This window comes from Sturnus vulgaris, chromosome Z (assembly GCF_052056855.1).
Source record: "Sturnus vulgaris isolate bStuVul1 chromosome Z, bStuVul1.hap1, whole genome shotgun sequence".
Lineage (NCBI taxonomy): Eukaryota > Metazoa > Chordata > Aves > Passeriformes > Sturnidae > Sturnus > Sturnus vulgaris.
The window spans coordinates 20,343,892-20,369,947 of record NC_142283.1 but is presented as its reverse complement, the minus strand read 5'-3'; the positions used below and the strand labels follow the sequence as shown (position 1 = coordinate 20,369,947).

At 38.2% G+C, this 26,056-nt stretch overlaps 1 protein-coding gene across 3 annotated transcripts in view; it reads left to right on the top strand.

Moving 5' to 3' along the window:
* The window catches only part of LOC148219729 (uncharacterized), a 112,301-nt gene that overhangs the window by 78,179 nt on the left and 8,066 nt on the right, over positions 1-26,056 (top strand). For all 3 annotated transcript variants that reach the window (XR_015799409.1, XR_015799408.1, XM_088156327.1), the window contains exons 7-8: positions 231-391; positions 23,640-26,020. Coding sequence is in view for 1 of the 3 variants with exons in the window: in XM_088156327.1 (XP_088012453.1) it covers positions 231-316 (86 nt within the window). In the remaining 2 variants the exon portion in view is untranslated. The remainder of the gene's footprint in view (positions 1-230; positions 392-23,639; positions 26,021-26,056) is intronic.

Here is a 26,056-nt window from a genome sequence, read left to right as displayed (position 1 = left end):
GTATATATTTACTACTACTTTCAGACCTTTAATATTTTAACCCTGAGAGAAATGCCTCAATGCAGGATGTCTCACTTTTGTCTTGCACACACCATCAAAGTTTTTTTCCCCTAATCATTGTCTTGTCTCTTCCTATCTTCAGTTTTTTGCTTTCTTTTCTGTCAAATTTATTTCTATAAAGTGTACCTCTGCTTATTATTTTAGATCCCAATAACCTTTCTTATCTCTAGAGTCATGCTGTATGAAAGAGAACTTCACAGGGAACACACGCACACTGATATTTGGAATATACATGCATAGCTACCCATGTACATAAAGAGCCACAGAGCTGTGGTTTCCACTGAGAAAATGAGATGCCAGGATTGATGTGACTCTGTGCCAAGACCTCAGGGTAAGATCTTCTACTCAAACTATGGAAAACTCAGCTGTAATGTCTTTCTCTTCCTTATGGGGTTTGAGCCTGTGCTCCTGAGACAAAGCCTTGAAAGCCTGACTCATTTTCTCCGAGTTTGAGCACACTGTGTTATTCTTGCTGAAACGGCTCTACTTTGTATGGGCTACTTAAATACTCACCCTATTAGAAAGAAGCAGAATGTTACCATAACAGTGGTCAGGACAGTGAGCACAGTTTTACATTTGAAAGTAGGAAAAAATAATCTATAATGGTTTCCAATTCTTAGGACATAGTCAAGAGGCACCTAGACTGTGATTAAATTTATAAATATATATATAATGTAATATATATTGTAATTAAGAAAAATATTTATAATATACAAAACAAATAAATATAACACATTAAAATTGTAAATATAAATGCGATCCACTTATAAAAAGAGTTCTAAAAGGGTAGGTCACAATGTCTGGGGCAAATATGTGTTATTTTATTGGTTTTCCTCCTTTTGTGGAAATGATGACACTTCAAAAATCAAACCACTAAGAAGTTTATAATTATATAATTATAATTATAAAAAACTCTTTATCTACCCATGATTTTTCTGAATCTGGAGATTTCTCCCATGATACTTCAAGATCTCCTACTCCATCGCTAGTAATGTTTCAGTAGCAGTAGTTAACTGAACACCTGTACATTTTTGACAAAATATTCTGTTAGTACTAAACAGGTATCAAAAATTGCAAATTAATATCTGTTAGTCCAGAAGTAATAATTAGGAAGCACTAATCTGCTTTTTTTCTTTTTTAATCCATCAATTCTTCTCATGGCACTTCATTGCCTTTTATTGGGAAGAAACAAATTTGATTTGCATGCCATTTTTTCAACTCCTGTCTTGTCTGACTACAGGCACAAACATCCAAACTCATCTCAATACTTTGCAATGATGACTGTCTCCATATAGCTCTGTTGGCAATGAAAAGTCTGAGCTTTAAAGTAAATATTTTCTTATTTTTATTTCCCCTATAGCTAAAACAAATGAGATTCCCTAAAATGACCACAGATTTTAAAACCTGTCTCTCTAGAAGCCAAATTTGTTATATAACTCATGGGTCCTAATATCCAGCTTCTTTATTTTTCCTTTATTGGCAAAGATGCCTTCTCAGCCGCATGCACTCCCCAGATTGTCCCTCCTGCTCTGTGCAGCAGCAAGATTTCCTCTGGCCTCCCACCACAGCCTGTGGCTTCTCTGGCACTGTCACAACAACAGTGATCACACCAGTTGTGATTTGTCCTTGCCCTGGATCTGCTCCCAGAACAGTGGAGCTGCTGGTCTTGGTGACTCTTGAGTGTTCCAGCACTTTTCCCTGGGGCAGTTTCAGCACTTGAAGCCTGCTGCCCACCTCAGCACCTCCTTCCTTGCCAACATGGATTTGCTATAATTCCTCGTGTCTCTTTACTGGGCTTCTCCCAAAAGAAGCCCCACTCAGCTGGTTGTGTGTATGCAGACAAAGAGCACTCCTGATAGCGAGACCTGCTGCACCAGAAAACAGGGAGAAATGTTGACCATTTGTGGATTCTTCTCTTCCTCACACTGACAAAAAAAGACTGGAGAGTTGATTTGAGCACTTGAATTCACCACTGTAGGCAAAGAGGAATCAGGATTGTCAATTTCCCAGTGTCTGCCTATGACAGGGTAAGGAGATGGCTCCTAGGAGCTGGACTTCTGAGTGAAACAACAAATTCCAAACTCCAACCACAGGAGATGAGTACAATCTAGCTCTTAAGATCAATGGAGCTTTTTGTAGTTTTCATTGTGTTTTCAGATATTTCTGCTGGGAAGAGCTGTTTTATTCCTGTTTTCTTCTGAAAGTTATTACTCCTAACACAACCACCAAAAGTCATTGATACAGTATGAAAAGAATGTGGATGAATCATATGTAGTATGGCACAAGCTTAGTGAAGCTGATCTTGGCTAAGATACTTTTAATTTATGTAAGCTATCCTGATGCCTTTCAGTCTTAGGTTATCTATATTCTTTTCTAAGGATATGAATTGTGCACATTTCTATTTTAAAGAGTAATGCATTAACAGGATGATTGATGTTTTGAGTTTCTGTCATGCAAGAGCATGGCAGGCTGCTCTGAGCTGGAAGCAGAAAAGGCAAAAAGTTTTAAAGTTTTCTAGGCTGCTTCTGTCTCAGGTAGAACAGACCAGGAAGGCTTTAATAACCTCTAAATTCTCAACTTGTCAATACAATAAAATAATTGCATTTTAGTGTTCCAGATAAGAGTTGAACTTTTTTCTAAAATTTGGCAGATAATTTCTCCCCTAGTTTTCAGTGCAATTTTTGTAATATTCTAATAGATAACTCAGGTTATAATTTGTTCTGTGGTCATGATAAAATATGGAAAATTCTTAATTTTCTTGTTCAACTGTCTGTGGCATTGTTTTAATCATTCTAGAAAGCTGAATCATGGATTGTATTTTCTTGCATCTCTGATAGCTGAATCCTCTTCTTAGTGCTCTTAGCAAGGTACTTAAGCAGATATTTCTCCATGCTCTGGGTAATAGAGAGTGTTCCCAACAACACTCAACAGCCACTTTTCTGCATGGTGGCTAGTGCAGGCCCTGGAAGGAGATCATATTGATCCTACCAACACACACTACTGATATTAAAAATGAGCTCCATTTCCTGTTAAAAAGATGAAGGAAAACAAGAATTAAAACCAACATAAATGTACTGTAAGACTTAAGATGTGGCAAGGTGCAGCCACTTTCTTTCTTCATCTCTTTTCCTTCTCTTCTCTTACAAAACTATTACCAATTTTCTAGCACTACAAAGGCTAGTTATAGCTGTTACAGCCGGGCTCTGCGGGATGAATGCATTATAGATAAAAACCCTCTTCGCACCCCTCAAATCCCATTTTCACCTGCTCACGTGGTATTCCCCCACGGCTCGTGAACAATGTGTTCCTATGCTGAGTGAAGAAGACTCAGATTAGCGTGAGCCTAGCAAAATTACTTTTTCCTAGTGCAATTTTAAGGCACTGTGCTTTAGAAAGTGTGGGAGAGCCCACTATGAGAGAGCATGGTGAGAAGGAAAGGAAGGAAAAATTAACAACTGTTTGCAGATGAGAAGTTAGAGAAATATAAATGAGTGCAGATGAGAAGTTAGAGGAGTATGAATTACTTTCAGGGAAGAAGAAAAACCACAGAACTTGAAAGCTGCAGAGAGACCGTTTACTGCACCTATCCTCAATCTAACTGCTGTTCAATTTATTTTATAGTCCAGAGAAAAATACTCATCTCCTGCTGCACGAAGATGAAGATCTGGGCAGTTGAATATATATTTCTTTTGTTTAGCAGACTCAAAGTGTGAATTTTGAGTAATATTCTGCTCGGTGTGGATCTTGTGTGTACTACGGGACAGCACATGCATATTAATATCTACGAATTAAAACTAGATGAAATAATTTTCTAATTTTACAGAATAATTTTTTTATCAAAACTTCAGATTTTGATCAGAAGTTTAATGTGCATTCTAATGCATATTTTAAAGACTGGTGGAATGAAGACTTCACCAAAGTCATAGGATATAAATTTACCTTCTGCAATGCATGGAGAAAAATCGGTATAACTTTAAATTAAAAAATAAATTAATAAGGATTTAAATAATATTGCTGTGGACTTAAAAAAACTCTTTTTAGTCAGTAACAAAGCTTTATTTAAGATAAAAGAACACTAACTAATATCTCCTCAATTGAAAGTAAGATAAGTAAGTTCTTCTAGGAAGAGTCAGAGATATCATTGAATATAATACTTGCATATAAAGAAAGAAAATATATCCCTTGCATACTGATATTCCTGATTTTTATAGCTATTAGTAAGTAAAACGCTAAATTAATAAGGCATTTTATCTCATTGGCAATTTGCTATAATAATGTTAATCTTCAGGGATGAAAACCACATAGACAGCAGTACAAAATTTATTGTTATGTAGGATACTTATGCTTTGATTACCTGTTTTTCTCTATAGACTTGATGTCTATTATTGCATTTTAAACATCTGTATATCACAGAGATTTATTTGGAAGCTTTTACTGCTTTCACTTCTTTCAAAATAGTGACAGTTTAAGGAACCACTAGAAAATCCAATTAAATACTGCAGCAAATGGTTTACTTCTATAAAGGTATTTGAACTACCATATACCCTTGTTGAAGGCTCATAAAGAAATATACAAATCAGTCTTCAATTTTATGAGAGAAGGGAAGAAAGGAATTGTGTAGAATTCACAGCATATATAACAAACTTATAACTCTGCATTCATTTCTAAAACAAATATTCTATTCTAGTGTATTCTAATCTTTATTTTAGCCCTTAATAGACAGCGTAATAGGATAACTGCATTCTTAAATAGTTATTATGTTGTTTATAGAAATAACATTACAGCTTATATCAATGTGGCACCTAAAAGCAAAAACTAAGATGCAACAGGAAAGATTTCATGTTTATAAAATTTCTTCTTAAATCCGTAATTTCAGTTACACATGTAGAAAGAAATACTGGATTTTTAATGTGATATTCTCATCTGTCTACATGTCTTATGATTTTTCATCTGTTTAACATTGTCACTTGACTGAGAAACAGACAAAAGTTAAACAAGATCCATGATTTTGCTGTTTAGCTCTTCCTGTTTTTCTGCATTCACTAAAAGAAATGCCCACTAAACTAGAATCTGAAACCAATAAAAAGAATAAAATAATAGAAATTAGTTTGGTTAGCAAACTGAAAAAAAAAGTTTTCTATTTTTATTTACTTTGAAATATTTAAGTGTTATTACCATGACAAATGCAAAAAAAATTGAAGAAGTCTGCCAAGAATATCAACATAACTGGGAGTATGAGAAGTGCAACCTGAAATTAGAGAGCCCAGATAATATGAATGCACAGTCCATGAGGAAACCAGATGAGTAAGGACTGTACTGACATCTTTTTCTTTGGCAATAACATGTGCTCATTGAAGAAAAATAGTACTTAGCACAAACAAGCCTCACAGAAAGTTTTGATGGATTTCTAGAGTGCTCTTTTTGTCTTTTGTATGAGTAAAACAAATTCATCAGAGTTCATAAAAGGTTAAATGTGTAAGAGCCAGCAGCACCTTCTAGATTACCTCACTCAGCCATTTCTTATTTTGAAGACTAAGGCAAACCAGGCCAGTAATTTTCGTCAGAAATTCTCTAACACAAGATCACCATCCCAAACATTTATCACTATTGTCCTTTCATTGATTGTTTTTTTTTCTGTCCTGCCTAATTCAGTTGGTAGTGCCTATTTGTGACTCACTACTTCACAAAACAAGAATGTACCCAAGAATGAAGGATGAAAACTTTTGAGGATTCATCATATTGATAAAGATGCTTACTTTGATATGTATTTGAATGCACTGAAACTATGTCCAAAATACACTGTAAAAACTTCAGGAAATAAATTAGGGCCATGCAAGTGGACACTTTTGGAAGTTCTTGCCTGTCTTGTGTTGCCCATGTGATGGCACTGCACGGGTCTCTGGTTTGAGATAGTGGCCATACCATACATGGCTTTTCCACACTATGCTGAGCTTCTGCAAAAAGAAAACAAGAGATTCAAACCCACCCTTTCTCTACCAGATACCTTTCCAAGGCCTGCAGAAGAGTTTAGGCTTGCAGCTAAGCAGTGCATTCCAGTATAGATAAAACTAAAATGGGAGACTTCATCATAAAGTTGTGAGTGATGTTAAACCATCATTGTTACAGAACATCAGTATGAATGCAAAATTAAGAGCAGCATGTGGATTGTTGCTGCTTGTTTGTTATCTTTTACTTCCTAAATCTATGCTTGTTGGGCCAAATACCCATTAAATTCAGAGATGGTTATAATATATCCACCAAAAGCCCCTCAGAGCTGAAATGAACTCCAGTATATGTATGAATCAGAGCATTGGGTATAGAAAAGACAGCATCATATAAAACTTTGTTTGGATGGCTTGTTTTTCCTGAGTGCAGCAGCAGCTTGTATTTTCCTTTTGGTCAAAATTGATAATTATATCAAATGGCACTGAAATCTGTGGGAAAGCTGACCCTGAACAGAAAAGTTCCTTATGTGATTGCCTCAGCAAGGATTTCAGAGGTAATAAACTGGATAAACACTATAAGCTTACTTCATTAATTATCCGGCATTCTCCCAGTTGATAATAGGAGTTGAGCTTTTGGAAGTATTCTGCATCACAGAGTAGTGCTGACCAAAGCCAGCCCATAAGGAAATCTGCTCATTCTCCCTGGGGTCTGAATAAGGTATATGAGCAAGTTCTCTAGTCAGGTATGGCTGTCTGATTAGTACCTGCTTTTTCTCTTTATATTGTCAGAAGTGAAATAAATAAGCAGAAGTCCAAGGGCAAACAAAAGAAATTCCATGGTCTTGAGGTGATTGATGAAGACCACAGATAGTGTTTTCCTAGATCCTCTCACCAGGAGGGAAAAATATTGAAAGGAATAGGTAGACCAACTAGAACAAAAACAGAACAAGGATGATGTTATGGGCAGATTTTCTGGATTTTGATCTTGGGATGATCTATAAAACACCTGATGTAATGCACTTTTCTCAGGGGGTGAAAAGGGGTTTTGCACAGGAGTAAGCAGCTCTGATTGGTAGAGCTTTAGACCAGATTGGCCGGGGAACAGGAACAAAACCAGGCTCACCTGGAATAATCAATGGGACAGCATGGCAAAATTTGAGGCAGTGCTAATGTGATCCTTCAGTTTGGTCCAGGATGTGTTGGTTACAATGAACTGCATTTGAAATGCTCCTAGTCCAACATGGGCAGCATGAAGAACAAACAAGACAAACTCGAAGCTTTGGCCCAGTCCAGAGAAATTACATCACTGACATAAACAAAACCTGGTGTGACGAGTTCTGTGACTGGTGTGGACGAGGGATGGTTACATCTATTTATAACAAAAGGCAGTGCTGAAGTAACATCAGCCCATATAAGCTGAGGATGGTCACCTCATAAACAGGGACATAGACAAGGCAAAGGTGTTTAATGCATTCTGTGCCTCTGACTTCAACAGGGATGATGGGTTCTGCAGGTCCCAGTGCCCTGACCTGAAGGACCACGGCTGTAGAAATTATAATTTCTCAGTCAACCCTGAACTCAGGTGGAATTTACAGCTCTAGGTGAATCCTTATAAATCTATGGAGCCTGGTGGAATTCATCCAAGAATACTAAAAGAGCTGGCTGGAGTCATCACAAAGCATCTCTCAATGACTTTTGAAGGCTCTTGGAGATCTACAGAGTTCCCAGTCAACTGAAAGCTAGCAAATACTGTCCCAATTTTCAAGAACCACAAGAGGGATGACCATGGTAACTACAGGCCTGTCAGACTCATTTCAGTGCCCATTAAAATTAAGGAGAAGGATATTCTGGGGGTTACTGAAAATCACCTGAAAAAACAACACAGTAGTTGGTCACAGCCAGAATGGCTTCATGAAGGGAAACTCCTGCTTGTCAAGCCTGATTTACTCTTATTATAAGATAACCCCCCTGCCAATGGGTGTACAACAGAAGTCAATAGATTTAATCCCAGTGTTCTTCAACATCTTCATAAACAACTTGGACCCAGGACTTGAAGGGATATATAATTAGTTTGTTGATGGCATTAAATTGGAGGATTTGCTGAGTCCCTCAAAGGCAGAGGCCCTTGAGAGATTTTCAAATCATTGGTCAACAACTACATGAAGTTTAAGAAGGACAAGTGACATATTCTGATTCTGGAATAGGGCAATCCTGAATGTACTGACAAACTGGGGAATGAAATGCTGGAAAGGAGTGCTGTGGAAAGGGACTTGGGGGTCCTAGTCAATGGTGAGTTGAGTACGAGCCAGAAGTGCCCTGGCAGCCAGGAGGGCCAACCCTGTCCTGGGGGACATCAGGCACAGCATCACAGCCAGGCAAGGGAGGGATTGTCCTGCTCTGCTCTGAGCTGGGGCAGCCTCAGCTCCAGTGCTGGGGGCAGGTCTGGGTGCCACAACACAGAAAAGACATTGAAGTGTTGGAGAGTGTCCAAAGGAGGGCCATGAGGATGGGGAAGGACCTCGAAGGGAAGTGTTGTGAGGAGAGGCTGAGGTCACTTGGTCTGTTCAGCCTGGAGAAAATGAGAGTGAAGGCAGACTTCATTGTAGTCCACAGCTTCCAGGCTTCACTTCTCTTTGGTGACCAGTGACAGGATCCGAGAAAATGGCATGTATTTGTGTCAGAGGAGGTCTACTTTAGATATAAGGAAAGCCTTTTCACCCAGGAGTGGTTGAGCACTGAAACGGGCTCCCCTTGGAACAGGGTACTGGTTCCAGCCCCAAGCCTCACAGAGTTCAAGAAGCATTCACACCACACTCTGAGGCACTCTGAGGCTGTGTTGTACAGGGCCAGGAGCTGGACTTTAATTATCCTTATAGGTCCCTTCCAACTCAGGATATTCTATGATTCACTATCATTTCACTTACTTATCCTAAAGAAAAAAAAAAAAGGTTTAAATAGGAAAACTCACATGAAACAAGTAAAATAGAAAGGATGTTTGAACAATATAATATTTTCATTCCCTTGGGGACTCACTTCATTCCCCCAGTCTGATGATGACTAATATAGCTGGAGAAGGGAGATTATTGCCAGATAATGAAACCTGTTTATTGTGTCTTCTGCTATTAGGATGAGCTATTTTCCCCAGTAGATTATTCAGGATATCTCAGAGATAGCATTTCTATAGCACATTTTATTTGTTTCTGCTTCTTTCTTTACTTTTTCATGGTAAGGGAAAAAATGCCATCCATGATCAAAAGAAGCAATTTAAAGGTAGAAGGTTTTTCTAAAGTTTGTAGACTCCTAATATATTCTGGGAGTTTCTGTAACCACTGGGACTGATGGACTTTACCAATTGCAGGCAGGCTATGTCCATAATGATTTGATTCAGGGTTGAGCATTAAGAATATCTGTATTATGGCCAAAATGCAAAGAGAAGCAGTGTACATATGTGCCTTAAGGATGAACGGGGGAAGATTTCATTTAGCAGTCTTGAACTGTACAATAATTCAAGACAGGTTTTTAGGGACCCACCAGGTAAATTGCACATTGCTTTTCCCAGTGCAATAAGGTGTTTTGCCCATCTCCATTCCCAGCCTTGGCCCTGCCTTGGTGCACATGAAGAAGGGTTTTTATTCAATTGATACAATTTCAAGTATAATATGAAATATACCTTTCACTGCTAGAAGGTCTAAACAAAAGGTTTCAACACTCCTGCAAATAAAATGCTATTTTTATGTAAGAGGTTTCTTGCATTTATCATTTTTGCCTTTTCTCATAGAAAACACTTCACTGAAACCTGTGTCACGTCAATAATATTTGGAAATTTGGCATTACACAGAAACTTCTTAACTTTTATATCTCTAATATTTTTAAGCAGTTGTTCCTGATTAAATTTATTACATATTGGAAAAATTAATAAGATCTCACAAGACACAACTACTTCAACATTTTTTTTAGTTCCTCCACATCACTTGTTTTTATATCTTTTGATCCTGAAGGAATTATATAATTAATCTTTTTTCATTTAATAAGTCTCATCTTATGCATATTTTGTCTCTCTGTGGTGAATAGGGATTAATTATATTTCAGAACCAATTCTACCATCCACAGTGCAGGAATGCTGAAGTTTGCCCAGGAGCAGTACTTCTGAGAATGGTCAGCACAGGTAGATGGAAGAAGGGATAGGCACAACAGCACAAAGAAGTAGCAAGAAGTCATCAGGTTAAAGGGTGTTAAAACACAGATGGTAAAAAAAAAGTTTTATGGTTTAAAAGGCACACCTTACACCAACAATAAAACCAGATAATTTGTTTGAGGTGAGAAAATGAGAGATGACAATTAGAAAATTGGATTCAGTGTATTGCAATATATATTGCCCAATGTTCTTCTAAAAACTTTGTTGTAATATTACTAGCTTTATGTACTCACCTCAAGTTTGTCCTCAATTTTGAGCATTCTTACAAAAAAAAACCCAAAATTCAAGTTTTTATATGTATATATATACATAAATTTCTGTGGAAAGCATGTTTCCAGACAGATTTACCCTGTTAGCACAGGAATAAAAAAAAAGCATCATGAGTCTGCAAATACCCAGCTCGTGGACAGCTTTTAAGTGCTAGCTTTATTCTGTTCTTACTGCTTTTGAGACTGGTTTTTAGTTGATTTATGTGCTTCATGTATTAGGCAGTTACAAAGCTTATGCTTTTGCACTGAAGGAAAAGATAAATCACATAGGATGAATAAACAGACTCGGGGTTTTAACACAATGAGAATATAATTACTTTTAAATTCCATCAGGTGTTGACAACCTGGTAGTAGAGGCATAGGAACGCTGTTTCTTTTTCTATATATTTTTGTATTTCTCTGCTTTTAAAATTACAGAATAAATTTGGGTATTTTTCCTATCTTTACATTTGTGCCCCAGAAAATTAGACCAGATACTCACTGCTTGTGGCAGTGTTAGAGTGGAGAAATGCCAACTGCAAGTCATGCTTATGATCATCATAAAGGGTTGAAACCTGTAAAAAAATATTTTTTAGATTAAACAAATGTTGACTTGCTAGAAGTATTTATAGGAATATCTCTGAGGTAACATATTCTCATGCCTTATATATTTAGTACATATAGAGCACAAGAAAGAATAAAATAATCATCTCATTAAGACGTAGCATCCTCTTCATAGCACTGTCTAAAATGGAGGTTTACAGAGTTTGAAGAAGCTCTTTTACCTATCATTAATTAGAAATATTCAATTTCCTGTGGTACATAGTATGGGGATACTGGCAGCAACTTTCTGTTAAATAAAAACAGTCAATAATCTGGGCCTGTAGGGTCTTTCATTCCCATGGTAGTAACAAAATTCAAAAGCCTATAAAAAAATAGAACTATCGCTTGCCACTGCTCTCCACTGATAAAAATAGGAAAGATATTGTCTATTTAGAAGCATTTAAGAAAATAAATTCAGTTGAGAGTCATGTTTTCCACTCCAGTTGTTTCAGATCTACCCTCAGCTTTCCATTCATACTTATTTCTTTGAGTACATTGTCATTGTATAAAGAAACATCTCCTTTGATTTATGTCACCCATAAATTCTTTTTTTTTTTCCTTGAACCCTTGAAGGTGGAATTTATCCCTCATGGTTTGGCAAATCAGTGTCTCACAACTGTTTTCATAAATATCTCAGTACTAGCAAAAATGATAATTTTAAAGAAGAGTTTAAAAAAATTCTGTTCCACAGGCCTTCCTAGCACTAACTGTTTTAAGAAGTTCTTGAATGAATCTGCAAATTGGTGACAGTGTTATAAAAAACTCCTCATTCCCTTATTTCAGTTTAGTAGAGAGCTGTGTTGATTTGAAATAACAGTGTGAATATGGAAGGCAATGGTGAGATGACAAAAGTGGCACTGTACTGAGATAGCTGTGTTAAGTCAGGGTGCGGGAAGCAAATTTCAGGTAGAAAGAATTTATCTTTTTTTTAAAGGAAAATTTATAATTTCAAATAGTTTCAAACTAAATTAAACTTTCAATGTATAAAGTTCATTGAGACTCGTTTTCCTTTTGCAATAAAAATGCAAATTTTAGGCAAATTATAAAAAAAAGTCATTTGACAAATAAAATGGTTCTGAATGTTCCATAAATTCTATTATTTTTCTCCTAACAAAAATGTTTAATAAAAACAACATGTATTCTCATAGCATCACTGAATGAGCAACTTTTCTCCAGGAAGTTCACCTAATTTTGATTTATCTCAGTTTAATGCATGAAAAATCAATAGATACACTGAAATCACTATGATCATACAACTTCACCCCTTTTGTTAAGGACTGGTAATTTCTGACAGACTTTTATGACTACTTTTCACATGCTTGAGTACTTTGCTCTTAGTACTACACTTTAAGCCATAGTTATGCACTGTGTCATTGTACTGTGACTGCTGAAGTGTCATAGTAGCTAAAAGCCTGACAGAACAAATAGACTGCCAGAGCACAGAAAAACAAACAGAAAAATTATAGTGTTAATAACACCATATCATTAGACCAAAACTTTTAAACAGAACAATGCAAGGAATAAGGAAATATGAACTTTCCATTGACATTCTTAGCAGACAAATGCCATCCAGGGTAATCTCAAGAAGCTGCAACAATGGACCACTATTCTCTTGCTGTTTTTGTCAGAGATGTTGTGTGTGGCAGAGGAAGGGTCAACAGTTCTAAGGTGAGATAAGAATAGTGACTGGTCATGAGTGGAGACCCTCATCTTAAGCAGGCAAACACTGAGCAGCCTGGCCTAACTTCAACTGGTTTTCAGCACAGTTCTAGACTAGTTGGCAAGAATATATGCTATGACTGACCTTCTCAACTCCCGGCAAACTTCTGCTTCTATTGCAGCAAAAACTTTAAGGATGGTTTAAAGAGCAAGGTGGCTACTTTTGATTCTGGGAAAGTGCTAACCAAACCTATGGAGTGTACAGTGAAAGGGAAGATGTATTTGAGGTGACTGCTACACACCCCCAAACTACCAGGACTTTGTCATGCAAACCCCACATACAAGGAAAGACAGAAATTTGCAAGAACACTTTAAATGAAACCTGCTAAATTCTGTCACCCAAAAAAATTAGTTCACCAGTACATTTTATAGTTTCAAAGATTTTCATAGCTATTCAGCTAATTGTTTGAACACTTCTGATTAACCAATTCTGCAAGAGAAAATATTTAAACGTATATAGTTCTGATGAATTACTATGATTTTTTTGCGTCTGTGTATGCATACAGCTGTTTAACATGTATAAAGTAACATCATTAAGAGTTCTCATTTCAGTATCCTAGTGATGAATAAAATAATTAGAGTGGCAGAGCTTGCAAGTATATTTTTCTTTTCAATCTCTGTGAAAAAAATAATGGAAGTGCATAATTTCTTTGTTCTTCAGGCCGCTTTTAATGAATTTATGGAAATGAAGGTATTGCATATAATGTAAAAATGGAATCTTGTCAGTTAATAATTTCAACTGGTGACATATATCTTCTAGTGAATTATCTGTGAACAAAAATTATCCACTTACTGCAAACAAGATTTCTACAAAAAGGATTAAATGGCCATAGTTGAAATTACTTTCTTATGAGCTAACGATTACATTTAAAACTATTTTTCAACTCAAAATGGAGCATAATATGGCAATTTTAATGCAGCAATTCCAATGCAGCAATTTCAATAAAACTAATGAAGGTAGTGTCTGGGTTTTGATCACCAGAAAAATTATACACAGCTCCATTCAGGTCTGGAGGGATGATTTCATTCCTATCACAAAATCTTTGATCAGAAATATCACTTGCTTCTGATGATCATGCGCTGTTATTTATACATATTAAAAAAAAAAGGTAAGGAGAGGGAATTTGAGTCAACAAGATGTCTTGGGAAATCATTCAAGCATCTTAAATGAAGAAACAATGATCCTAAGTCATTTTGTCTGTATAAGCCTAAAATATTTCTCATTACCCCATTATGGAAGTTAACTATCACTTTAGAGTCAAGCCTATTTCATTTTCCTCAAATGTCTCTTACTTTTATATCATATGCTTTAAATAGCTTGCAGTTTTGCATTATTTCAGACTATGTTAATACAATATCTACATTAGAGCCTTCATCCTTAAAATTTTAGCTTTAGACTTTTTGTTGTTGTTTGCGTTTGGTTTGTAGGATAATGTGATAAATGTGATTCGTGCTAATTAAGTTGTAACTATATTAACAAAATTGTATTTAGATCAATAGAAGACAATTGTTACCGAGTGAGAAGGGGGAGATGGGTGAGACAGGATAAAAGACATCTTACAGATGTTGGGAGTCGAAGAAGGAGGTTGGAAGAAAGTCAGATAAGAATAGTCGAAGGACAAAGGTCTGATAAGCGGCATCTAGAAATATAGCTTCAACCTTGAAGCTGTCAAAAATGGAATGATCACAAGCATGGGACTTAATTAAAATCATGTTATGGAAAACATCTGCTCAGTCACACAGGGCGCCTGCGCTACCTGCAGGTCACACCTCGGTCACTGAAGGTGATGATGGGCCTTCACCGGAAATAAGACCCTTAAAAGGATAAGAGACCCCCAACCCATTAGTAGAGCATGCGCCGTGCAGTATAGTTACGTAGATCTTAGGAATAGAAACTAGGAGGAGCTTTCTAGAAACTTCTGTAGCCTACAGTATATAAGTGGGATTGTTAGCCTGGATGCTTTGATACGTGAGGAATGGCGAGCCACTCCCCGTATCCCCGGTCGGAGGGGGGCCCCTCCCCGGTCGGTTTTGCTTATGCTTTATACGAACCTCAATTATACTAAATTACTTACTGCCAAATTTTGTATATTCTTAAATATATGCACTTTGATTGTTTCATCTCCAATACTTTAATTGTCATCTCCAATACTTTGATTGTATTCATTTTGTTACTATTAAAAACTTACTATTAAATTTAATCTTGTTGCTTGATAAATTGGGAAAAATAGAACATCATTCATAACAATTTGGTGCCGAAACCCGGGAACTCCAGTCCAAGTGAAGAATGGGTAGTTTTGGGAAGGAGCTCCCCACCAATTGTTAAGGTGGTCCCAAGGCTAGACCAGGCTCTCTTGGAAAAGGAGTTCCAAATTAAAATAAAGCATAAGCAAAAGAAGCTAGCTACAAGGAGGCATGCCAGAAGAAGAAGGCTCCCGTGAGAACGCCGGCAGAAAGGGAAAGGTGCCCGTAAAACGTCTTGTGCACAAGAACCCTGTGTGAAAACGGGCTGTGTGAGTACCATGGGGTTGGGTAAAGGGGGCGGCTGTGTGCTTGTGTGTGAGTGAGGAATGTCTGAAAGGGGAGAGCGAGTGAATACCCCGGGAGGGACTGGGAGGGAAAGTCCCAGCCCGAGAACTCACGAGAAAAGTCTTTGAGAAGGGAGCTGATGCTCGAAAGAAGTGATTTAAGAAGGGAGTAAATGAACCAGGTTCAACTATCTGTTGGGAGGATAATAGATGGAAGTTTCAGTACGTGATTAAGAAAGGATTGTGGAGAATGGCCAGAAAGAGAGGTTGGGGAGAGAATAAAAGGAAAAGAAGGAATTAGGTAGGAAACAAGTGTTTGGCAAAAGAAGTGAGATTGGTATATTAAGCGAAGGAGTTGAACTGCAGAACGAATGAGAGAGAGCAAGGGAAATGTTGCCGCCAGAGATGGGTCAGAGGAAAAGTAAAATCTCTGACCCAGGGGTTGTGAAGTGTGAGAAAAATTCACAAGAACCCAGTGTGCCTGGGAACCAAGAGGGGTTTCCCAGAAGGGGAGCGATATTCCTCAGGACAGCCCCCTGAGGATAGTGTTACAATACTAAAGTACAAGGGAATCCCAAAGAGAAAAAGTAAGCAGAAAATTATACAGTACTGTATGTTTGAGTGGAGAAAAGAAAAGATTTGTGCAAATAATTTGTACTGGCCAGAGTTTAAATCATTTGAAGATTAGATTTGTCAGGTTTTAAATCTATATATGAGTTCAAAACAACGTTTTAATTAGGAAAAAAAGTGAATATGCTGCTTTGTGGCTTCCAAAAAGTGTGGGGGGGGTAAATTTATAGTTCAAAGGCAAGAAAAAGAAGGTTATTCGTTATACCCTTTGCAAACTAAAGGACGGGCAGCAAGAAGGGACTGGCTAAAGCCACGGGAATCGTTAAATCACCTCCCACCCCCATACAGACAGCCTGTCCAGCCTGTCCAGCCCTTGGTCCCCGATGCACCCCCTATTCAAGACGAGCCAGTAGCACACAGAACTAGAGGCAGAAGGGAACAAGAGGAAGAAAGTGACAAAGAGGGTGAAGAAGCAGGAAGGGAAGATAGATTATACCCTCTTAGAGAGGTTCCAATGGCAAATCTGGCCCCAGGGCAGGGACCTATTGGTTACGTGAGTGTTCCCCTGAATACTAGGGACGTTAGGAAATTTAAGAAAGAGATGGGCAGGATGCCAGAAGATCATATTGAGGTAGCAAAGAAACTAGATCAGTTATTAGGACTGAATATTTACACCTGAGTGGAATTGCAATCTATTTTAGAAATCTTGTTTACAGTGGAAGAGAGAAATGATTAAATAGTCAGGAATACAGGCTTAGAATAGAGATCATTAGAAGCCAAACCAAAGAGATCAGAAATGGCCTATGGCAGATCCAAATTGTAATAATCAGGAGGTAGAACATAGGCAAAATATGAGAGATTTCAAGTAAATGATTATCCAAAGTATTCAGGAAGCAATGCCCAGAGGACAAAATATAGGGAAATGTCTGAGTGAGCACCAAGAGAAAGATGAATGCCTGGCAGAATGGTTAAAGAGACTAAAAAAAAAAGGATTTGCAGTTATACTCAAGCATGGACCCCGATACACCAGCAGGGCAGGTCCTTTTGAAAACACAATTTGTAGCTAAGTCTTAGTGGGGGGACATCAGGAAAAAGTTAGAAAAATTGAAAAATTAGCAGGATAGGAGCTTCAGGAGTTGTTAAAGAAAGCACAATAAGCGTATGTTCGGAGAGATGAGGAAAAGAAAATTAAAGCCAGGATTCTAATAAAGCCAGCAATCCAAGAAATACAAACAGCCACAAACACGAAGAATTTATCAGGAAAAAAATATTAATTCAAGAAAACTAAGGGGGGGTCAGGAGCTCATTTATTTAATATGAACCAAAATACCAGAAGACCCCTTGATAAAGCTGAAAGTAGATTCTCAAAATGAAGAAATCATATTTTTAGTAGACACAAGGACTTTGTTTTAGTTTAAGGTAAATTTAGAAAGAAACTTTTGAATAGAATTTTTCTGAGAAACAAATTTAAGCAATCTTTTTTTAATTAGTTAAAGAAAAAAAATATTTCCTCAGAGAGAAGTGGAAAAAATAACTATTTATTTAACAGGCAAAACACTTTTCAGTATAAAAATGAACAATATTAAACAACAAAACTTCTTATTGTTTCAAAAAGATGACAGATTCAAAAGAAGGTTTTTTTGTAAGTTGCAGCTTAACTTACTTAGTCTGGTATCAGTTCCTTCAGTGCTGGGAAATGCCTTGGCCCAGGCCAGGCTAGGTGAGCTACAGTGTGAGCTTCCAGAGCTTTCTTGGGTTTTCAGTCCAGAGCAAATTTAAATAATTCAAGAAAAAAAAAGAAGAAAAACACACTCCAGGGAATTTTTTACTTTAATTGGTTAAGAAAAAAAAAAAAAAAAAACACCTAACCAAAAAGCAAAAGAGAGTTCTCTCCCGCTGTCCACTGCAGACAACTAGGTCTGTGAGCAGGAATGCGGGGGAGTCAGTGTAGTTTCTGATAACTAATTCTGCACTTTTTCTCTCCTCTTTCACTCCTGGAATCAGTCTTAAAGCTGCAGAATTCAATATTCAACACCAACTGAACAGACTATTTAAAGATACAAGCATCATAAAATAAAAAGAAACAATTTAGCTGATAATAAAGCAGGGGGGAGCCCTAGGAAAAAACAGCAGTGTGAGTGTGGCTTTTCGGGAAGCAAAAGCACAGGGTGGGGCAACATGCTTTTCCTTGGCAGAAGTGGAGGCTGTGAAAAAGCTGGGGGTAACCCTGAAAAAAGGATGAATTTTTCTGCCCAATAGTAAAAGAGCGGTGCCAGGACTTTTGGCCCAACAGATCCCAGACAGCTCACATGGGGGGATTCACTGGGGCACGAGAGCACTTTGTGACCATTTTTGTAAAATTTTATAAAAAAAAAAAAACAAAAACAAATTACTCAAAAAAAATTGTAATAAATCAAATGAAACTAAGGAGAGTACTGGGTGCCAAAAGCTACAGTCCATATAGAGTTAGCATAGAACCCCTGTACTTTGGGACCAAGGGAGAATGTGATTTTTGTATGTGCAGTGAAAAAAATATTATTTTACTGCTGTTTGAAATACCAGTTTAAAGTTGTTTTAAAAGGTGCATTATCAAAGTCTGGACATCCTGAATTAACTGCCTGCTGCAACCTCATTGAACCTGAAGGCAGAACAGCGCTGATGAGAAAGAATCAGACACCTAGTTGATCAATGAAAACAGCCCAGGAGGATTGAAAAATTTCTCCAAAAGCCTCCAACAGTCAACATTAACTGATTTATTTGAAGAACTACCACTCAAGAGAAAGAGACTGGTAACACCTATTATTGAGGAGGCCCAAAAACAATTAGAACATTGGCAATGTCGTACTCATGGCTTAGAATGCCGCCCATGGATTTGTATTCTTTACACTTGCTGTTTTTAATTCATGGTGGAGAGTAACTAGGGCAAAAGAAAAAGAGAGACAATTGCTTTGTTTCAGTTGTTCAGGGCGTATGCATGATCAGCTAACAACAGAAAGATTTTTTAGTGACTTCTATGGGAAACCATTAAGACATGAAAACGGGACCTTTTATGCCGCAATACAACTAATAGAGAATCAGGACCAACTACTCCTTGCCATATTAACTTTTGTGCAGGCTAAAGAACAAGCAATCCAAAATATTATAAATCAGAGTATCATAACTGGCTATTGCTGTGGAGAAGAAGTCTATGTGCCACGTAGTAAATACGTCTCACCAGCAAATTGGCATCGCGAGTATATCTATTGGTGGAAAAAAAGCTTTAGAAAACCAAAAAGAAGAATTATTTAATTGAAATAGTGTAATTTTGTTGTGGTTGGCATATCTCCGGAGCTTTACTAAATTGGGGAAAAAAAAAAAAATTATTAGCTAATCAATCTAGGGAAAGAGATAAGGCAGTGCTGCAGAACTATAAATATTTTGTGCCATCTTTGGAACAGAAAAAGTTAAAATAGATCGTGCGAACCTTATGAGGCCAAGGGTACCAAAGAAAAAGAAATCCCAGGATGAAAACTTTGCTACCGAGAAGATGGACATCTCGGCCCTTGGCTGCAACCCAAGGGGCCTTGAGACAGGTAGAAAGTTAAAATTCCTGAGGATTCTTTTCATGGTGCTTACAATAATACCCCTAGCAGCTGGCCAGAACCGTAAGACTGCATGTAACGGAAAAGAACAGGCCATGCAGGAACAAATTACAAGACGACAAACCACTCAAGAAGCAGAAATAAAGACACGAACCCTTCCTGATCCCTGTGACAAATGCAATCAATCCATGTGGGTCAAGAATAAGATGGAATCAGTATTTGTGGCACACCCATATATTAGTGCAGCTTGTTATGATCATAACAGCTTCTTAGAAATTTGTGTAAAAAGTTCAAAATTGTATTGGGTAAGAAAAAATTTGGGATTCAAGGGACGAGCTCCTTACCCTAATGATAATCAACTCGGTCCTAGATACGAACATTTTTTGTGTTTTGAAAAGGATGAAAAAGAAAAAGGGTCAAAGAAAAAACTAATTGGAAAACAAAAAGAAACAATGAAGGATAGGGAAATAATCAAAAAGAAAGAGTTAGAAGAACTGGATGAGCTGTATAAACAATTAAAACAGCACTATAGCAACTGGGATTTGCCAACTTCAAACAAAAATTTGTTTGTAGATCTGATGCAAGAAATTGCCACCGAATTAGGGTTATCTAAATGTTTTGTTTGTGGAGGACTTAGGATGGCTGAAAGATGGCCATGGAGAGGTGAGGGTTTGGCTCCAGAACAATTTTTAAAATGGAATCATACACAAATTTCTAAGACCCTAAAATGGCCTGAAGGCTGGGTCCTGAGTCATCAAGTCATTGGAACAGTTTGTATAACTCGGGAAGGGAGAAAATACACTGAAGTGGTAGGATATACTCCTTGCCTATCTACTTTAGTAGTAAATTCAGACAATAACACAAAGACCTGGCGACCCAAGAGTCCTACTGGATATTGGGGAATAGCAAAAGAAATGAATTGCGAGTGGAATAATCAAACTAATTTGTGCTGGCATAACAGTTCTGGAGCTAACCCCTACCAATCCATAAAAGACTTGAAATCTTATTGGGAACAACCAGAAAATACAAAAGAAAGATGGAAAGCCCCTGATGGAATATATTGGATTTGTGGGCAACGAGCATAGTGAACTACCCCGAAAATGGGAGGGAACTTGTACCTTAGGGATTATACGACCCTCCTTCTTTGTCATACCAAGGTCTAAGGGCGATGTACTAGGAACACCACTTTATGAAACCTTAGAAAGAAAAAAAAAAAAAGAACTAAATCTCGACTTTCCAATGGCGGGAGGAAACCAAAAATGGAAAGATGAAGAATGGCCTGCAGAAAGAATTATAGCATACTATGAACCTGCTACTTGGGCTCAGGATGGGTCTTGGGGGTATAGAACTCCAATTTACCTATTAAACCGGTTGATAAGGCTCCAGGCCGTAGTAGAAGTCGTCTCAAACCACACAGCAGACGCTTTAAAGTTGTTGGCCAAACAGCATTCACAAATGCGAGCATTTGTATATCAAAACAGAATTGCCCTAGACTATCTGTTGGCAGAAGAAAGAGAAGTTTGTAGGAGGTATAATGAATCTGAGTGCTGTGTGGAAATGGATGACCACGGGGAAGCCATCACCAAACTTGCTGGCGAAAAAGTGGCACATGTACCAGTTCAAAAATGGAATTCTATCCTGAAAGCTGACTGGTGGAATAATCTTTTTGAGGGTGTGTGGTGGAAAAAATTAGGATTCATGCTATTGTGTTTTGTTATAGGTCTATTGTTTCTGCCTTGCATGATACCATGTCTAATCAGACTAATACACTCAGTAATTCAAGGAATGCAACTTACAGCCATACCTATAGATCCAGAATTAACAACAAAAGGAAAAATAAACTCCTTGATGGTACTGAAAGCACAATCCACTTGCACTCGAAGAAGAAAAATCGAGAAAATAGTGACTGAATGCAAAGAGAATACCCTGGCATGAGAAATGTTAACCAAATTTGAGAAAAAGTGTGAAGAGCTAGATGCCACATGAAAAATGTTAAAAAAAAAAAAAATTAAAAGTTAGTATAAAGAAACATAGACAATACGAAGTAGCAACTTTTTAGAGCACGAATCAATATAATCAAAAAGAGAAATGGGGGAATTGTGATAAATGTGATTCGTGCTAATTAAGTTGTAACTATATTAACAAAATTGTATTTAGATCAATAGAAGACAATTGTTACCGAGTGAGAAGGGGGAGATGGGTGAGACAGGATAAAAGACATCTTACAGATGTTGGGAGTCGAAGAAGGAGGTTGGAAGAAAGTCAGATAAGAATAGTCGAAGGACAAAGGTCTGATAAGCGGCATCTAGAAATATAGCTTCAACCTTGAAGCTGTCAAAAATGGAATGATCACAAGCATGGGACTTAATTAAAATCATGTTATGGAAAACATCTGCTCAGTCACACAGGGCGCCTGCGCTACCTGCAGGTCACACCTCGGTCACTGAAGGTGATGATGGGCCTTCACCGGAAATAAGACCCTTAAAAGGATAAGAGACCCCCAACCCATTAGTAGAGCATGCGCCGTGCAGTATAGTTACGTAGATCTTAGGAATAGAAACTAGGAGGAGCTTTCTAGAAACTTCTGTAGCCTACAGTATATAAGTGGGATTGTTAGCCTGGATGCTTTGATACGTGAGGAATGGCGAGCCACTCCCCGTATCCCCGGTCGGAGGGGGGCCCCTCCCCGGTCGGTTTTGCTTATGCTTTATACGAACCTCAATTATACTAAATTACTTACTGCCAAATTTTGTATATTCTTAAATATATGCACTTTGATTGTTTCATCTCCAATACTTTAATTGTCATCTCCAATACTTTGATTGTATTCATTTTGTTACTATTAAAAACTTACTATTAAATTTAATCTTGTTGCTTGATAAATTGGGAAAAATAGAACATCATTCATAACAATAATCAGTTGTGTTATTCCCTGGTTGTAATGTTTTTTCCCTCTGTTATGCCCCTATGTTGATATGAAATGGTTTCTCCCTTTCCCGCTCCTGCCCTTGCCCATCACCCTAAGCCCCGCCTACCATTCCAGAATCTTCCCTGTCCTTCACCCTGATCCCAGCCCAAACCGTTGTCAATCCCTCCTGGCCCTTCCCATTGTTCTAGCTGGTTCTATATCAGTCATTCCCCTCTCGGTCTATGATTTGCTATTGGTTATGTGAAGATGTCGCCCCACCTCATGTTACACCCGTGACTTCTCCCAATTGATTAATACATTGTACCCTCTCCCGGGGGAGGTCCCTTATATAAGTGGCTGCTCGTCTCTGGTCCTTGCCTTTTTGGGCTCCCTTCACTCCCGTCGAGTTGCCTTCCTTCACCCTTCCACTAAATCTCTCCTTGGCACCTGAAAAGGTCTCCTCCTCGTTCCTTTGCCTCCCCTCGTGTGTGGATACAGCCGCGATAAGGGCAGAGAGCCCTAGCTGGACTCCTGCTCCGGAGAAGCTGGGAGTCAGCCCACTCTCAGCGCTGGGCTCACCTTCAGGGCTAGCTGGGCAAGTCAGAGCAGGGTGGTGAAGGTGAGTCGCATCAACTTTTCCTAACATGAAAAACAAATTATGTTTATTTTTTTACTTGCTCAGCTTCTTTCAAAGAGCCCAGTATTCTGTGCTATTGTTCAATGTTTAAAAAGAGATCACAATATCCCTAATATATTAATTATTCAGAATTATCCATTAATTTTCTCCATAAAATAGCTTTGGTCTGTAGATCAGCAAAATTGCAAGTATTATAATAATATAGAATTGGAAATAGAATTTTTATATAAGGCAGGCAACTGTAATCTAATTAATATATCAAGAAAAAGTAAATTTCAAATGTTATATGCATTTATTATTTACAATGTGTTATTTATGCAAATTATCTACTGAGATATCAATAATATTTATCCATTCTTTATAGACTTTACCAGTGTTAACAAAAAAAATTATTACATGCATTTCCAGTCAAACATTAAACACCAGAATATTTGGTCATGTGATCCAAAAAAGTTTGATAAATTGAATTACAAAGGCTTGGTCCTTGAGCTCCTAACTGCGCTATCTCAGTATTTATAACCATAGAGTCACGAAGGCTGGAACAGACTTCCAGGTCACCAAATCTTACTGTCAACCTAGCGCCATGTCCCCTTCTAAACCATGTCAAGTTTTTAACCTTTTAACATTTTTTATTTACATTTCCAGGAATGGTAACTCCAACACTTCATGGGAAGCCTGTTCCAATATTCTACAACTGTTCAGTCAAGAAACATTTCCTGATACCCCAGCTAAATTTCTGCTGGCACAACTTGAAGCCATTTCCTCTTGTCCTGTCATGGGATACCTGTAAGAAAAGGACAACACCCACCTGCCACACCCTCCTTTCATGTAGTAGCAGAAAGCAGTAAGGTTACACCTGAGCCTCCTTTTCTCCAGGATAAACACTCCCAGCTCCCTCAGCCCCTCCTCATTTGACCTGTGCTCCTGACTGTTCCCCAGATCTGTTGCCCTTCTCTAGACTTGCTCCAGCACCTCAATGTCTTTCTTTCAGTGTGGGGCCAAAAACTGGACAGAGCACTCAAGGTGCATCCTTAGGTGCCCAGTGCAGGGGGATGGTCACTGTCCTAGTCCTGGTGGCCACCCTATTTCTGACCCAAGCCAGGTTGCCCTTGCCCACCTCAGCATACCCTGGCTGATGTTGAGCCATTATCAACCAGCACCCCCAGTCCTTTTCCACCAGGCAGCTTTCCAGACACTCTTCCCTGTAGTGCTGCCAGGGGTTGTTGAGGCCCAGGAAAAGGACCCAGTACTTTGCCTTATTTAAAGTCTCACCACTGGCCTTGGTCCATCAAACCAGCCTGTCCAGATTCCTCTGCAGAGCCTTCCTGCCCTCCAGCAGACATTCCTGCCCAACTCAGTGTCATCTGAAAATTGACTGAGGGGACACTCCATCTCATCATCCATATTATCAATACACTAAACAGAGCCAGCTCTAGGACAGGGCACTTGGGAGCACCACTGGTGCCTGGCCTCCAACTGGATCCAGCTCCATTCACCTCCACTCTCTGGGTCTGGCCATCCAGCCAGTTTTTAACTCAGAAAACAGTGTACCCATCCAAGCCTTTGGCTACCAGTGTTCTTCAGAATTCTGTGGGACACTATTAAGGGCTTTACTGATGTCCAGACTAACATGTCCATAGCCTGTCTCTGTCGCACTAACCAGATTATCTTGTTGTAGAAGGACACCAGGTTGGCCGAGAAAGACCTGCCTGGGTCTGATCCCTTGGTTGTTCTGTATGTGATCATACTCAGGTGATCAGCTCCGTGACCTTCCCCAGCACTGAAGTCATGCAGACATCCTCCTTCTGGCCCTTCCCATCACATTTACCAGCTTTTAGTCACTTGGGACCTCTCCAGTTATGCAGGACTGGTGGTAAATGATTGAAAGTGGCTCGACAAGCTCCACCACTGCCTCCCCAGTACTCATGGGGAGATGCCGCCCAGCCACACGGACTTGTGTCCATGTCGCTGACCATTCCCTCATGGATTATGGGGGCCTCATTCTGCTCCCTGTCTCTGTCTTTCAGCTCAGGGGCTGGGTACCTTGGTGACAACTGAGCCTACTGTTAAAGTAGGGAAAAGAAGGAATTAAGTATCTCAGCCTTTTTCTCATCCTTTTTCTCTATGTTTCTGCCATGTCCAGCAAAAGGCAGAGATTCTCCTTGGCCCTCCCTCGACTTGCTGCTGATGTATTTGCAAGTATACTTTTTATTGTCTTTCACACACATGCTCAGATTAAGTTATATGGACTTTGGACTGTCTAATTTTCTCTTAATAATTTCACAACAGCCTTCTAGTCTTCCTGAGCTGACTCTGTTTTCCTGTTTTTCGTATGCCCTTTTTGCTTCCTTGATCTTAAGTGAAAGTATTCTTAATCTGAATAAAGTATTAGATGCCCTTGAAACATTACCAAATTTTATCATTCAATTCATATTGAAAATCACAGAAATATTTGAACTAATCCTTTTAATATCTAAAGCTTTTTTCATTCTTTTTTAAGTACACAGTGGAATTAAAAGTTAATGATAAGGTATGATATATTAGAAGATAGAGGAGGTAAGAATATTCTTAACTTGGGGATAACTGCAATGCACTATTCCTAAATTGGGGAAACTGAAATGCACAGGTATTTTAATTTTTCTTAATAATTTCATTCCAAGATGATTTATATGTCTTCAACTTTATTACTGAAGTACATTACTCTCCAAAACCTGTTGCTAAACGCACCTCAATTCTGCCTGCCTATGGATCACCTCTCATTAAACAGGTCTCTTTTGGTACCATGAGGCTGTTTTTGTAAACACATTGTTAAACATGTTGCACAAGAAATGCTTCCAGTTGTAACTGATTAAGAGATTAAGTTAATAATTGCTTTTCAATGAATATAATAAACCAAGTTCCTAGAATGTATATGTTAATACGTTAATACAGATGATAATTTCTCCTTTTAGTTACTATCAAGACTAGCGTTTGTCTAAGAGAAACCTGACTTTATCCATCCAGTAAGACAAAATATCCATCCAAAGGTAAATACCTTTGAAGACAATAAATCATAATGTCTT